Here is a 14157-nt window from a genome sequence, read left to right as displayed (position 1 = left end):
AATAATAAACAACACACATACAGAATAAATAACTTTATTTACATTTCTAAATGATAGATAATGAAGCATTTAGTTAGTTAGTAATTTTGTATTTAGTAATAAGCGGTAGTACCTGTTGTACTTGCTGTAGGGGGCGATAATGCGCTATTCACACGTGCGACACACAGTTACAGAAAAGCAGAACAAGTGTTTGTAAATTCACCGTTTAATGCTACTTATGCTAGGAAAATTACTAAAATTAATAATCGCCTGTTAAAAGAGATACTATTTGAGATTACATTTCTCCTGGCTTTATGTCCTGACGGATTTGCTGTCACGGAGCGTAAACATTGCGTCAGCAAAACATCCAACAGCAACTACATGTGCCGGGTTTTGTGGATGTAAGAGTGAGAGTTTACAGGTGAATCGTAACATCCCTCAGCTAAGACACATTTAACGAGGATTGGCATTATGGAGGAAAAAGGTGAGCTTTCGTTACGAGAATATTAATAATCAGGTGTTTTAATTTATAACAGTCTGTCAGCAGATCGGGATTTATCACTTATGTTTCATTATTCGTTCAGGTATTCAGCCTGACTCATGACAAATACTGTAGTATATTTTAGTAATTCCTATAGTAAGCTGTAGGAAAATTCCTAGATACTACAGTGCTTTTAACGTTACCATAGTAAATCATTCAGCCATATCATTTTACTATAGTAAGTTAAAACTACAGAATAATAAAGTATACTTTACTATAGTATATAAGTTAACTGTATTTAGGCCTGCTTTAACACATCCATATAATAAATGATAAGAGATGTTAAGTCATTTTTATCTGTCCATATACCAAGATACTCGCAGTGGACCACAATATTATAAAAGCAACAGTCTGTATGATCTCTGTTTCATAATTGAACTGTATTGTGATAGCTTTATATGATCTGTTGTGGTTTTGTTATCCAGAGCTGGTTGAATATTTCCGAACACAGACCAGAGAACATCCAGATGTGGCTTCAGCTGTGGCCGCTATCCGCTCACTGCTGGAGTTCCTGAAGAGAGATCAGAGTCGGTTTTCTCATCTTTTACTACAGTATGCAAGCCTGTATTAGCACTGGACGTGACCTGATGCTTGTTATGTTCGTAGGTGAGACTATCCTTGGCCTGAGAGAGAACATGACACAGGCCATACACCAACTGCAGGAGACCGATTCATCGGTTGCTGTGTCTTCTGGTGGAGAGCTCTTCCTGCGCTTCATCAGTCTCACCTCACTGGAACATCCCGTCAGTTTCACTTTTCACTGGTTTAAATGAAATAGTTGGTCTTAGTTTTTGATCCGTGATATTTATTACCGGTAATATCCTGTTTTGCTTTGCATTTTTTATTTGGTAGGTTTTGCTGCTCAAATCCTTGTCGCGCCACAGATAAAGTTTAACATTAAATAATATCCCCTTTGTACCAGTTGGTTAGCGATTAATATTGGATGCTAATATATATTTTGCATTTTGAAGCAGACGCAATCTCATTTAATGTGCAATTCCGGTGTCACCACCCTGCGCTTCTTGTCCAGTGTGCAACCCCCTTTAGAAGAAATTTTGATACAAAGGTTTTTGTTGAATTATGATTTGTTCGTGAAAATGTCCAAACGCACATCTCACGCACAAATTTGTGCGTATGCAAGTTTAGTGAATGAGATCACATTTAGAAAGGCTTTGGGGTAAAATTAACCAGTCAGTGGTTGGGGCTGTGGGTGTGGCTTTGTTTGTGTGACATCACAATAACAAGAGCATCAAAACAGCATGTTTTTTGGTTTAATGGGGTTTTTTTCAGTGTAGGGTGGTTGTGTTCACACACTGCCAATACACATTTATGTCAAACAACTTTGTAAAAGTACATTTTGCATAATATGGGCCCTTTTTTTTATATCAGCTATTACTGATATATGAGATTTTATAAATTATACAGATCTGTCAAAGTTTTATCGACTGTCACCAGTGGTGTCTAAAGTTTAACTATTAGGAAAAGCTAATGAAACACGCATGGTTTTTCTAAAGACATGATATTCTCTAGAAGGATACGTTAGGCTTATAAGTGAAAGTGAATTGTCCCTATATGTTTTACAGGATCTCTCGCAGTGTAAGAAGGTGATGATAGAAAGAGGCGAACTGTTCCTGAAGAAAATCTCTCTTTCCCGGGGCAAAGTGGCAAAACTTTGCCACACATTTATTAAAGATGGTGCTGTAAGTATGTTAAAAATGAACCCAAAACAAGGATATGACGTTCTCCTCATGAATGAACTTGTGTGTCTGTTTTCCATTTGCAGAAGATCTTGACACATTCATCATCTAGAGTCGTGTTAAAGGTCCTGGAAAACGCAGCCGCAGATAATAAACGCTTCACAGTTTATGTTACCGAATCGCAACCAGATTCAGCGGGGTAAGTTGTCGCTGTTGTACTTCATCTCTAGTATAAATTTTTCTGCTATAATCATGTGTTTGTTTATCCCTCTTCCCCTTTAGTAAACGTATGGCTGAAAAACTGCGCAGTCTCAATATACCCGTCACAATTGTACTGGATGCTTCGGTTGGGTAAGTGTTGCACAATGGTTATTGTAGAGATGGTTGTGTGTGAAAATCTAAATGAAGTACTCAGACGAGCACGTCTGGCACCGTCAACCATGCCATGTTTAAATCACCCCATTCTGATGCTCGGTTTGAACTTCAGCAAGTCATCTTCATCTCGTCTACATACCTAAATGCATTGAGTTGCTGCCATGTGATTGGCTGATTAGCAATTTGTGTAAATTGGTGTACCTTATAAAGATTTGCTACAACTTTGTGATTTCAGCTACATCATGGAGAAAGTTGATCTGGTGATTGTTGGAGCTGAAGGTGTTGTGGAGTCTGGAGGGATCATCAACAAGGTCAGATAAAGAAACATGCTTTTTCTTTTACTGTTTGAAGTTGTATTAATGTTATGTTTAAACATAGTATTTCATATCTTTTAGATTGGCACCTATCAGATGGCAGTTTGCTCCAAAGCCCACAACAAACCATTTTACGTGGTGGCAGAAAGTTTTAAGTTTGTGCGACTCTTCCCCCTTAACCAGGAAGATGTACCCGATAGATTTAAGGTACGTTTGTCACATGCATGTTTTTTATTTTATTTTCAAGAGCAGTCCATTAAACATCAATTCAAAGAGTTTTGTAGGGGAGGCGGCATCCGGTGAACATGTAGTTTGCATTGATTGTATGGTAAACAAAAAATGTACGGTCTTTATTACACATGTTATTCAAAACTAAAATAAATAAATAAAAAGGTAAATTAAGCATAATCACACACAACTAACCCTAAACCAAACCCATGTTGTTAATCATTATTACTTGGTACATAAATATATAACAGCCAATGGAAACACACAATTGCAAAAAAGTTTTTCCTGACGTGCGTAAAAGTCACATGATCATATGGGATTGTATGTTTGGTTGGAGGACAAGGCAGAAGAGGTGTGTTCAACTTCAACATCAAGCGCATGCCATCAAAATATCACGAGAACAATTCAAAATAAGGGAGTGAGATGGAGCCATAGTTTTATAAAATACATTAACATAACTTCTGTGTAATTACACCTCAGACTAACTAACAGCTGTACAATTTATCATTTAATATGTTTTGTTTAACTTCTAAGTTTGATATTGTTTTATATCATTTTTAACTTTTGTTTTGGGGGGCCATGGAGCGATCCATTCTACACTGAGGGGGCAGCGCATACCTTAAAGTTAGAGAACTGCTGCTTTAATAGAAACGCAGCTCTTGACAAACTGTGAAATATTTAACTTAAATATATAAATATTTACCTTAGTTTTTTTTTTCTTGCAGTATAAAGCAGATATCCTGAAGAAAGGGAAAGATCTGAACCAGGAACATCCAATGATTGACTACACACCTCCGTCACTCATTACATTACTCTTCACTGATCTCGGGGTGCTGACACCATCAGCTGTCAGCGATGAACTCATCAAACTCTACCTATGATCATCACAACATGACATGACCTTTGTGGATTTCAAATGATCCTGTATAGTTGATGAGTAATTAATTTGATATTAAATTATCTTGTTTAAATCTATTTTGAGTGGACAGTAGATTATTTTTATGTGCCTTTGCTTTACTGTTTCAGAGTATAAAACAATGATCGATGCATTTAAAGGTTCACATTTTTTGTGGCCGGTTTATTCTGCAACCCTTTTTTTGTGCACATCCACTGAAATATGTTTGGTGAACAGACTAAAACTGAAATCGTCTCTATCTTACAGGCAACGTTTTTGTCTGTTAACCTTTGGTAAACCAGAGTTAGCAGTTATGTGTCTGAAAGAGCAGAATACAGCATCTATTTACATATCTATGGTCCAAGGTGGTGGAAAAAAGTGTAGGTGGGGACTAATTTGCATATTTATATCTCTGGTCAGAGCTGTGCAATGGAGCAGCGGTGGGGAATAATTTGCATATTTATATATCTATGGTCAGAGCTGTGCAATGGAGCAGCGGTGGGGAATAATTAGCATATTTACATTTATGGTCAGAGCTGTGCAATGGAGCAGCGGTGGGGAGACTAATTCGCATATTTATATACCTATGGTCAGAGCTGTGCAATGGAGCAGCGGTGGGGAATAATTAGCATATTTACATTTATGGTCAGAGCTGTGCAATTGAGCAGCGGTGGGGACTAATTTGCATATTTATATACCTATGGTCAGAGCTGTGCAATTGAGCAGCGGTGGGGACTAATTTGCATATTTACATTTATGGTCAGAGCTGTGCAATTGAGCAGCGGTGGGAACTAATTTGCATATTTACATCTATGGTCAGAGCTGTGCAATTGAGCAGCGGTGGGAACTAATTTGCATATTTACATCTATGGTCAGAGCTGTGCAATGGAGCAGAGGTGGGGACTCATTTGCATATTCATATCTATGGTCGGAGCTGTGCAATGGAGCAGCAGTGGGAACTAATTTGCATATTTACATCTATGGTCAGAGCTGTGCAATTGAGCAGCGGTGGGGACTAATTTGCATATTCATATCTATAGTCAGAGCTGTGCAATTGAGCAGAGGTGGGGACTAATTTGCATATTTACATCTATTGTCAGAGCTGTGCAATTGAGCAGCGGTGGGGACTAATTTGCATATTTACATCTATGGTCAGAGCTGTGCAATTGAGCAGCGGTGGGGACTAATTTGCAAATTTACATCTATGGTCAGAGCTGTGCAATGGAGCAGCGGTGGGGACTAATTTGCATATTTACATCTATGGTCAGAGCTGTGCAATGGAGCAGCGGTGGGGACTAATTTGCATATTTACATCTATGGTCAGAGCTGTGCAATGGAGCAGCGGTGGGGACTAATTTGCATATTTACATCTATGGTCAGAGCTGTGCAATGGAGCAGCGGTGGGGACTAATTTGCATATTTACATCTATGGTCAGAGCTGTGCAATGGAGCAGCGGTGGGGACTAATTTGCATATTTACATCTATGGTCAGAGCTGTGCAATGGAGCAGCGGTGGGGACTAATTTGCATATTTACATCTATGGTCAGAGCTGTGCAATGGAGCAGCGGTGGGGACTAATTCGCATATTTACATCTATGGTCAGAGCTGTGCAATGGAGCAGCGGTGGGGACTAATTCGCATATTTACATCTATGGTCAGAGCTGTGCAATGGAGCAGCGGTGGGGAGACTAATTCGCATATTTACATCTATGGTCAGAGCTGTGCAATGGAGCAGCGGTGGGGAGACTAATTCGCATATTTACATCTATGGTCAGAGCTGTGCAATTGAGCAGAGGTGGGGAGACTAATTCGCATATTTACATCTATGGTCAGAGCTGTGCAATGGAGCAGCGGTGGGGACTAATTCGCATATTTACATCTATGGTCAGAGCTGTGCAATTGAGCAGAGGTGGGGAATAATTCGCATATTTAATCTATGGTCAGAGCTGTGCAATGGAGCAGAGGTGGGGAGACTAATTTGCATATTTACATCTATGGTCAGAGCTGTGCAATGGAGCAGCGGTGGGGACTAATTTGCATATTTACATCTATGGTCAGAGCTGTGCAATGGAGCAGCGGTGGGGACTAATTCGCATATTTACATCTATGGTCAGAGCTGTGCAATTGAGCAGCGGTGGGGACTAATTTGCATATTCAAGTCTATGGTCAGAGCTGTGCAATTGAGCAGCGGTGGGGACTAATTTGCATATTCAAGTCTATGGTCAGAGCTGTGCAATTGAGCAGCGGTGGGGACTAATTTGCATATTCAAGTCTATGGTCAGAGCTGTGCAATTGAGCAGAGGTGGGGAATAATTCGCATATTTAATCTATGGTCAGAGCTGTGCAATGGAGCAGAGGTGGGGAGACTAATTTGCATATTTACATCTATGGTCAGAGCTGTGCAATGGAGCAGCGGTGGGGACTAATTTGCATATTTACATCTATGGTCAGAGCTGTGCAATGGAGCAGCGGTGGGGACTAATTTGCATATTTACATCTATGGTCAGAGCTGTGCAATTGAGCAGCGGTGGGGACTAATTTGCATATTCAAGTCTATGGTCAGAGCTGTGCAATTGAGCAGCGGTGGGGACTAATTTGCATATTCAAGTCTATGGTCAGAGCTGTGCAATTGAGCAGCGGTGGGGACTAATTTGCATATTCAAGTCTATGGTCAGAGCTGTGCAATTGAGCAGCGGTGGGGACTAATTTGCATATTCATGTCTATGGTCAGAGCTGTGCAATTGAGCAGCGGTGGGGACTAATTTGCATATTCATGTCTATGGTCAGAGCTGTGCAATTGAGCAGAGGTGGGGACTAATTTGCATATTCATGTCTATGGTCAGAGCTGTGCAATTGAGCAGAGGTGGGGACTAATTTGCATATTCATGTCTATGGTCAGAGCTGTGCAATTGAGCAGCGATGGGGACTAATTTGCATATTCACATCTATGGTCAGAGCTGTGCAATTGAGCAGCGATGGGGACTAATTTGCATATTCACATCTATGGTCAGAGCTGTGCAATTGAGCAGCGATGGGGACTAATTTGCATATTCACATCTATGGTCAGAGCTGTGCAATTGAGCAGCGATGGGGACTAATTTGCATATTCACATCTATGGTCAGAGCTGTGCAATTGAGCAGAGGTGGGGAATAATTTGCATAGTCATAGATCCGTATATAATAAATAAGTCAAGGGTGAAGTTACATAGAAGCTGTTTTAAAGCATAAAGAAAATCCTCCTACAGGAAAAACTCTTACATATGTCATTATGATGCTCAAAGATTATCAACTTATTAAATTATCATCAATAATTATTAATAAAATAATCAATTACAGGGAGACTTTAACAAAAACCTTTCTGATAAAGCTAAAATTTTAGTTAAAAGAGCAACCAAAAACAATTCACCATCCATTTGATAAATGAAATGTGTACGCTACTGCTGCCGTTTATCTATCAGGCATTAGTTTATTGAGATAAATTAGTAACAGAGAGTAACTTGTTCAAACAATTTATACACAGAAAAAAAAACAATTTTAACGAATGCAGCAATATCACTTTAGCTTATATACATGTATACACAACATTAAAGTTTTGGTTCATGAGTGTAAAATGATGTTGGGACTGTACTGATGTCCTCCAGCTTTACATAGCAATATTAAAATAGCTCTTCATCGGGATGATCCATCAGAGATTTGATCCAACTGGTACCATTAATGAGTTTAGTGGTGGCTATAATGTATTCATTCCCACTGTCCTCCATCTGAGACAAGAACCTCAGAGCTGCGATTTCGGCGTACGTCACACCGCCCAGGAAGAAGACGAGAGTCGTTCTGTTTTCACCCGGTTGACCTGCAAACACAAGAGTTTGTTCGATCACCAAATCTAAAAACATGATCTGCAATGTAGAGATCTAAAATCTTCTTAGTCTTTGTTTATTCAAATAAAAGCATGCTGGAAGGTCTTGAATCTTGTGATATGTATGCAACAACGTGACTCTAGATAATCTTTCTGCACTGGTTCTACTGTGACGGGCTAAAAATCGAATTTACATAACTGGATTGGCGTGCATCCTGGACATTTATGGATGTGTGCAATGTCCCAGAAGTAAAAATTACTACAGGAAGTGTTTGCCTGCAGTTACTGCTGCTAATGGGGCGTAACCAGTTGTTGACTGAGGGGGTTATCACTTGATTTCACACTGGGAGGACGGGGTGGGTCAACTCGTTATTAAATACATGTGTGTGTCATTTTTTATAGGGTAATGCACATTGCTTACGTTTCTTGTGAAGGCCTGTGGGAAGTTGCTGTCTTTCCTCAAAATGAGGACCAGGTAACATCTTCAGCACCTCCTCTATGCTCCTCCAGCCCGGTCGAGCAAGCAGCTGAGTGAGACGAACACTAAGAGGAGCGTAACCGCTGTACACATACGAGATGTCATTCGGGTTCTAAAATGAGAAAATGAACACAAAAACATGAGTAACGTGCGACGAAAATAGGAAAAAAAAGTTTACTGTAGATTTGAGGAGGACATATGTAACACTGGGATATTGTACCTGTAAACAAACAATGTCAAGCACTTCTCAATTACTTTAAAACTTTTAATATACTACATTATGAAAGTATTATTTTAAACAGACCTGTTCATTGGTATCCTCCATCCAAAGTTTCAGTGTCTTTCTGATGGTAGGATAGTTATTTCTCATGGTGCTCTGAAGTTTGAGTAACCCGACCTTTTCCAGGTTGTTGAGAGTCAGAATGTGCTCGTATCCGTATGTCTACATCAAAACATAAATGTAGTTACAGAAAGTTTAGTTTGGTGGGTGAAAATCAAATTTTTTAAATGTCTTTGTAAATATAAGTCAATATAAGTATCTAAAATGCACAATAGTAGATTTTCACCACTAGAGGTCGCATTAATGATAATAACAAAGGCGAAGCTCAACGATGTTATCAAGGAGAGTGTTTTAATAAACTGATCATTAAGTTGTTTTTGGTGCAACGTTAGGTTAAAACCACACATACACTTTCTGTCCTACCTGTAGGATTTCTTTCTTATAGTAGTCCAGGAGTTTCTGTTTGAGTCCACTGTTGCAGACAGACTGCATGCAAACCAGTCGAAGGATTTTTATAATTGGGTCTTTTTGTGCAATGCAGTCTTCTATATATGTGCTGACCTGAAAATAAAACAAGATCAACATTTAAAGAACTAAACTAAACATCTTCTGTGTCCAGAGAATATAATATGATAGGAATAATTTAATTATTTGCAAATAATGCACACTCAAGGTGGTAATGCGGCACGAAGCGGAGGTGTGCATTATTTTCAAATAATTCAAAGGACCGGAGTCAATAATTCCACTTATACCACAGTTACTCTGCTCTGGTGGTTATTTTAAGACATCTGACAGGTCGGGTGTGCATTTATTGAAAAATAATGTACGCCATGGAACATTTCTCAACCAATCAGAATAAAGCATTCAACAGGCCTGTTGTATAATCTATGTTATACCACAGGTCTGTTGAATGCTTTATTTGGATTGGCTGAGAAATGTTCCATGGGTGTTGATTATTTTTCTGTAAACTGCACACCTTACTTGTCAAATGTCTTAAAAAAAGACACCAGAGCAATGTTTTTGGTAACCGTGGTATAAGAGGAATAATTGACTGCAGTCCTTTGAATTATTCAAAAATAATGCAGCTTCGCGTTGTGCCGCATTACCACCTTGGGTTTACCACCTTGGGTAATTAAATGGCCCGTCGTCAATTATTCCTTACTTAAATGAAAGTTCTGGTGATTCTTAAATCCCATAATTCTGTTACCACTAATGCAGTTGTTGTAACCTTATGATGAGGCTATTTACATCATTATATGGTTATGTCAGTTCATAAAAGAGTTCGTTCCAGTCCTCGATTCTGATTTGTCAGTAGCTGTGGTTTATTTACAATAAAACACATCTATGACCGCTACACTCAATGATTTTTTGTATCACTGTGTAGCCCCCTTAGCAATGTACACAAACATCCTGTCACTGTTCACAATTTTTTCTAGCTGAAGGAAAAAAATAAATTCATTAAAGTAACATTGATATTTTTTTTTTGCTTTTTGCTTAATATTTGTATTGTGTGGCAACCGTTTTATAAAAGCAGTAAGGTACTCGAGGCTGTGCTGTATCGTGAATAAGTCACGGCTGAAGAGGTTGCATTGACCTGTGCCTAACAATGCCCTTCTGCCATGACTTTTTCCGTAAAACAGCGCAGCCTTTCGCACGTCATTGCTTACTTATATCATCTTTTTAATTATTTAAATTTATACAATAAAAACATTTCTCTTCATAAACAAAACAAGACACCTTGTCTGTGTCCACACCAGTCATGAACTCCTGTTCAACTGTAAGACTGTCAAAGAAAACTTCTGAGGCTGAAACACAGAAAACATCTGTTATACACACTATTGACTGTATAAAAATAAATATAAAAATTTTACTAAAATTAATATTCATTTTTAATTATTTAAATAAAAACTGATGGACAAAATTATTGTATGTGATAATCAGCCTGCCACAAACCTCAAGTTGAGACAAATGAAAAAAAAAAATTGTATATATATATATATATATATATATATATATATATATATATATATATATATATATATATATATATATATATATATATATATATATATATATATATTTTTTTTTTTTTTTTTTTTATCAGACTTACTTGTAATATCTTTAATGAGTTCAGCGATAGACGTGTGATTGGCCAGTGAGCTGCGGGCGGCCTGCATGTGAGGTAACTGGGAAACAAACTGTTTGATCTCTCCGACAGTTTTTGCATTGTGTCGCTCCTACAATAATAAATGAAATTTCTGCTTATTTGTGTTTTAGTTCAAACAATTCATATTCATATGTCTTATTTCTTTTATTGTCCTAAACCGTTCTCAATTTTGGTATAATTCGCTAGTGGTTTGTTTGTGTTGCTGCCTAATTTACATTAATGCTCAGCTTCCAGTTGCTCCCACCGTCTATCTCTCAGATCAAACACAAACCTCAAACGCCGCTGATATAATCTTGGCTTTCTTGCTGAGAGCTGCACCGACAGCATTGAAGTTCTTGTCCCGTATTTCAGCGTAGAGCTCCTCGGCCGAATTGAGCTGCAGTTTTTTGGGTTCGGTGGGCAAATCTTTGCTACTTTCTCCTTGTTTCTTCTGCGCAAACTTCTCAGGTGGCAGCTTCACATAACCTGTCAAAGCAACATAGGATAAAAAAAACTCTTTTGTTTGCTACGTTTAAAGTAATTTTGGCCTTTTAAATAATTTACCATTGGTGATGCCATAGATCTCATCGATGAGACCTTCGTAAGTCAGCTGTGTGGCCAGAGGCGTCAGCAGGTCCACGTTACGATCCAATAGCAGAAGTGTATCAAACACGGGTAGGATCTGTGTGGGACTTCCAGCACACTCTCTCTTCATCCGCAACATCATGTTGGCCACGTGCTAAAAGTGATACAGACCAAAATTCAAAGTTTGCATACCATGGATGTGCAGCACATATGCATGTGTGCAATGATCAAAATGCTTTTCTTACCCTTGCACATTCTCCTTTGCCAAAAATCTGGGGTATCGTTCCATAAAGCGCTTGCAAAGTCATGAGACCCTTTGCAGTGTGATACAGGCTCGTCTGATCATTCTCTATATAACACTCCTTAAAAAACACAGAAATATTCATTAGTAAATGTCTCGTGTTCATTTCTGTATTGCATAAATCATACAATTACTGATATGTCTTGGTGACAATATGACCTTTTTAAGTTGCATATGAACACTGCTTAAATTAAATGCATGCTCTTACTCTAAAGGAATTCTCGGACTCCATGGAAAGAAGATCTCCGTCATACGGGATGAGGTCAAGGATGTACTCATCGATGTTTGTAAATGAGTTAAGTACCCCCTTCTCTTTCAGTCTCTGTTCACACAGAAGACTCCGGCGAGGCACAAACAAGATGTGGAAATCTCTTGGTGGATGTAATTTATCCTCACTGTTCAAATCATAAAATTTATGTCATCTTATTTATTAATTCAGAAAATAATGGTGATTTGCAGCACATTATATTACACTATATGCTTATTTTTAAATAAAAGCAAATGCGCACAAATAATGAAAAATACATTTCATTTTATCTCAAAATTTAAATCCTGCACAAAATCTTTTTTTAATTCTCAATTATAAGACAAATGTTTATGCATTATTTCTTCTGCTGAACAAAAATGAAGATATTCTGAGCAAAGTTTGTAACTAAACCATTTTGGGGGCACCATTCCTGTTGGAATACAAATCATTTCTTGTTCAGCAGAACAGAGAAATGTATACAGGTTTTAACAACTTGAGGATTAGTATCACGATTTCTTTAAATAGTTTTGAACACTCAACACAAACCTTGCAACATTTTCTGCAATGATGTCCATCAGTTCCAACCTTGGTCGAACAAAAAACACAATATTCTTGACCGCAGCTGATGGTATATGACCGCCTTTGAGCGTAAACATTTTCTCCACTTCATGTTCCTTATCAAAATGACATAGAGATGAATGAATGAATAGGAAACAGATATTAAACCGATTAGATGGGTAATGTTACAAGACATTATTAAGATGTCAGATAAATCTTTGGTGTCCCCAGAGTACGTATGTGAAGTTTTAACTCAAAATACCATATAGACGGTTTCAGCAGTAAATACATAAACAAGCGACTTCAGTGGTCACCACGTAACTTTCACTAAGAATAAATAACAACAAAGTCCCTAAAATAAACAACAAGCAAAATAAACAACATGTAGATTACCTAGGAAACCAAAACATTTGTTATTTTCAATGAGGTATTTGTTCAAGAGTTCAGTTTAGCAACTAGTCAGACCAATAAACAAACAAAAACTGGAAGTAAAGTTCTGACCAGACGCGCAATCGCGTGACCGCTTAAACCATCTATAGATAATTTGTTAAAATTTTCACTTTGTAGGTGTGTTTTGGTTGGATAGTGCAGATTATTATAATAAGATCCCCTTCTGACATCACAAGGAGAGCCAAGTTTCAATGATTTTTCGCATGCTTGCAGGTAATGGTTCACAAAAACTAAAAAAAAAAAAGGTTACTGGGGTTGACCTTTTTCACATTTTCTAGGTTAAAAGAAGCACTGGGGACCCAATTATAGCACTTAAACATGGAAAAAGTCTGATTTTCATGATATGTCCCCTTTAAAATAAGGCAAAAATGTCAGTGTATTTTTCCAGTAGCTAAAATTTTGAAGACATGTCTCACCTTTAAAAGAGAATACTGAGCAATCAAGCCGAAGGGTCCAGTAAGATACTCGTCCCAAACAATTGCCTTAGTTTAAAAAAATAAATACATAAATAGGTTAAGGAACATTGTTGAAGGAGGATGATAACGTCATTAATAAATTAGTATAAATTAAATGTCAACGAAGTAGTATTACTAAACAACAATTGCAGTAATAATCTCTTTATAACACTGAATGTACAGTTTCACATTCACTACTGCAATATGATTTGAGTTAATTCAATATACAGTATGTTTACATTGACAGCAAGTGAAAAGTCAAATGTAACGTTTAGATGAAAGTTTTTATGTTTGTTAACACAAAGAGCTTTACCTTACTTCCGGAGCATTTATCTAAAAACTCACGCAGCTCCTTTCGTGCAGCCTCCCTCAAAATATTTAAGTTTACTCTGCCATAAGATAAATGTGACGCCATGTTGGCTGCACTCAAATCATGTGACTGTGCTGCGCCTCGGCATGTCACGTGATCACAAACTGGCCGTTATTCAAACGGAGGGCTGGAACCTTCAGAGGTCGCATTTGTAGGCTGCATACGTCAATAAGACGTCTTATTTTAGAATATAAACAATTATAAAGTTTACTATTATATTTATTTAATCGTAAATTGTTCCAATATGCTCATGACTTGCGAATGTTACGCTCAGTTAACTGAAATAAACCAGGCTTGATGACGTATGCAGTCTACATGCGTCCTCCTGAGGAGCCTGACCAGCTAGTCCAGCTAGACCAGCTTAAAAAGTGACCAAAACACAGCTAGACCAACTTGCTACA

The 14157-nt window shown here is 37.9% G+C and overlaps 2 protein-coding genes across 2 annotated transcripts; one reads left to right on the top strand and one right to left on the bottom strand.

Moving 5' to 3' along the window:
• Positions 1-141: 141 nt before the first annotated feature.
• eif2b1 (eukaryotic translation initiation factor 2B, subunit 1 alpha) lies at positions 142-4109 on the top strand. Its single transcript, XM_065284078.1, has 9 exons — positions 142-463; positions 946-1047; positions 1127-1263; positions 2104-2220; positions 2304-2416; positions 2500-2568; positions 2828-2903; positions 2988-3113; positions 3860-4109. The coding sequence occupies exons 1-9, from the start codon at positions 451-453 to the stop codon at positions 4013-4015; spliced, it is 909 nt and encodes a 302-aa protein (XP_065140150.1). The 5' UTR covers positions 142-450; the 3' UTR covers positions 4016-4109.
• Positions 4110-7473: 3364 nt separating this feature from the next.
• On the bottom strand, positions 7474-13825 carry vps33a (VPS33A core subunit of CORVET and HOPS complexes). The gene is made up of 13 exons (XM_065284077.1): positions 13700-13825; positions 13348-13413; positions 12470-12597; positions 11885-12071; positions 11621-11737; positions 11355-11529; positions 11083-11276; positions 10755-10881; positions 10382-10449; positions 9068-9205; positions 8669-8806; positions 8308-8476; positions 7474-7880 (listed from the first exon to the last, which is right to left on the bottom strand). The coding sequence occupies exons 1-13, from the start codon at positions 13799-13801 to the stop codon at positions 7687-7689; spliced, it is 1803 nt and encodes a 600-aa protein (XP_065140149.1). The 5' UTR covers positions 13802-13825; the 3' UTR covers positions 7474-7686.
• Between the last annotated feature and the right edge of the window lie 332 nt (positions 13826-14157).

The sequence above is a fragment of the Paramisgurnus dabryanus genome, chromosome 5, assembly GCF_030506205.2.
Source record: "Paramisgurnus dabryanus chromosome 5, PD_genome_1.1, whole genome shotgun sequence".
In the NCBI taxonomy this organism is placed as follows: Eukaryota; Metazoa; Chordata; class Actinopteri; order Cypriniformes; family Cobitidae; genus Paramisgurnus; species Paramisgurnus dabryanus.
Note: the sequence above shows the minus strand (reverse complement) of the source record. Positions and strands in the feature narration are given on the sequence as shown.

Coding starts and splice junctions, on each gene's coding strand:
- vps33a (XM_065284077.1), bottom strand. CDS start 13,801: ATGGCGTCACATTTATCTTATGGCAGAGTAAACTTAAATATTTTGAGG. Junction 11,277..11,354: donor GATCTATGGCATCACCAATG/GTAAATTATTTA, acceptor TTGCTTTGACAG/GTTATGTGAAGCTGCCACCT. Junction 8,477..8,668: donor TGGAGGATACCAATGAACAG/GTCTGTTTAAAA, acceptor TTCTCATTTTAG/AACCCGAATGACATCTCGTA.
- eif2b1 (XM_065284078.1), top strand. Junction 2,221..2,303: donor CATTTATTAAAGATGGTGCT/GTAAGTATGTTA, acceptor TTCCATTTGCAG/AAGATCTTGACACATTCATC. Junction 3,114..3,859: donor ATGTACCCGATAGATTTAAG/GTACGTTTGTCA, acceptor TTTTTCTTGCAG/TATAAAGCAGATATCCTGAA.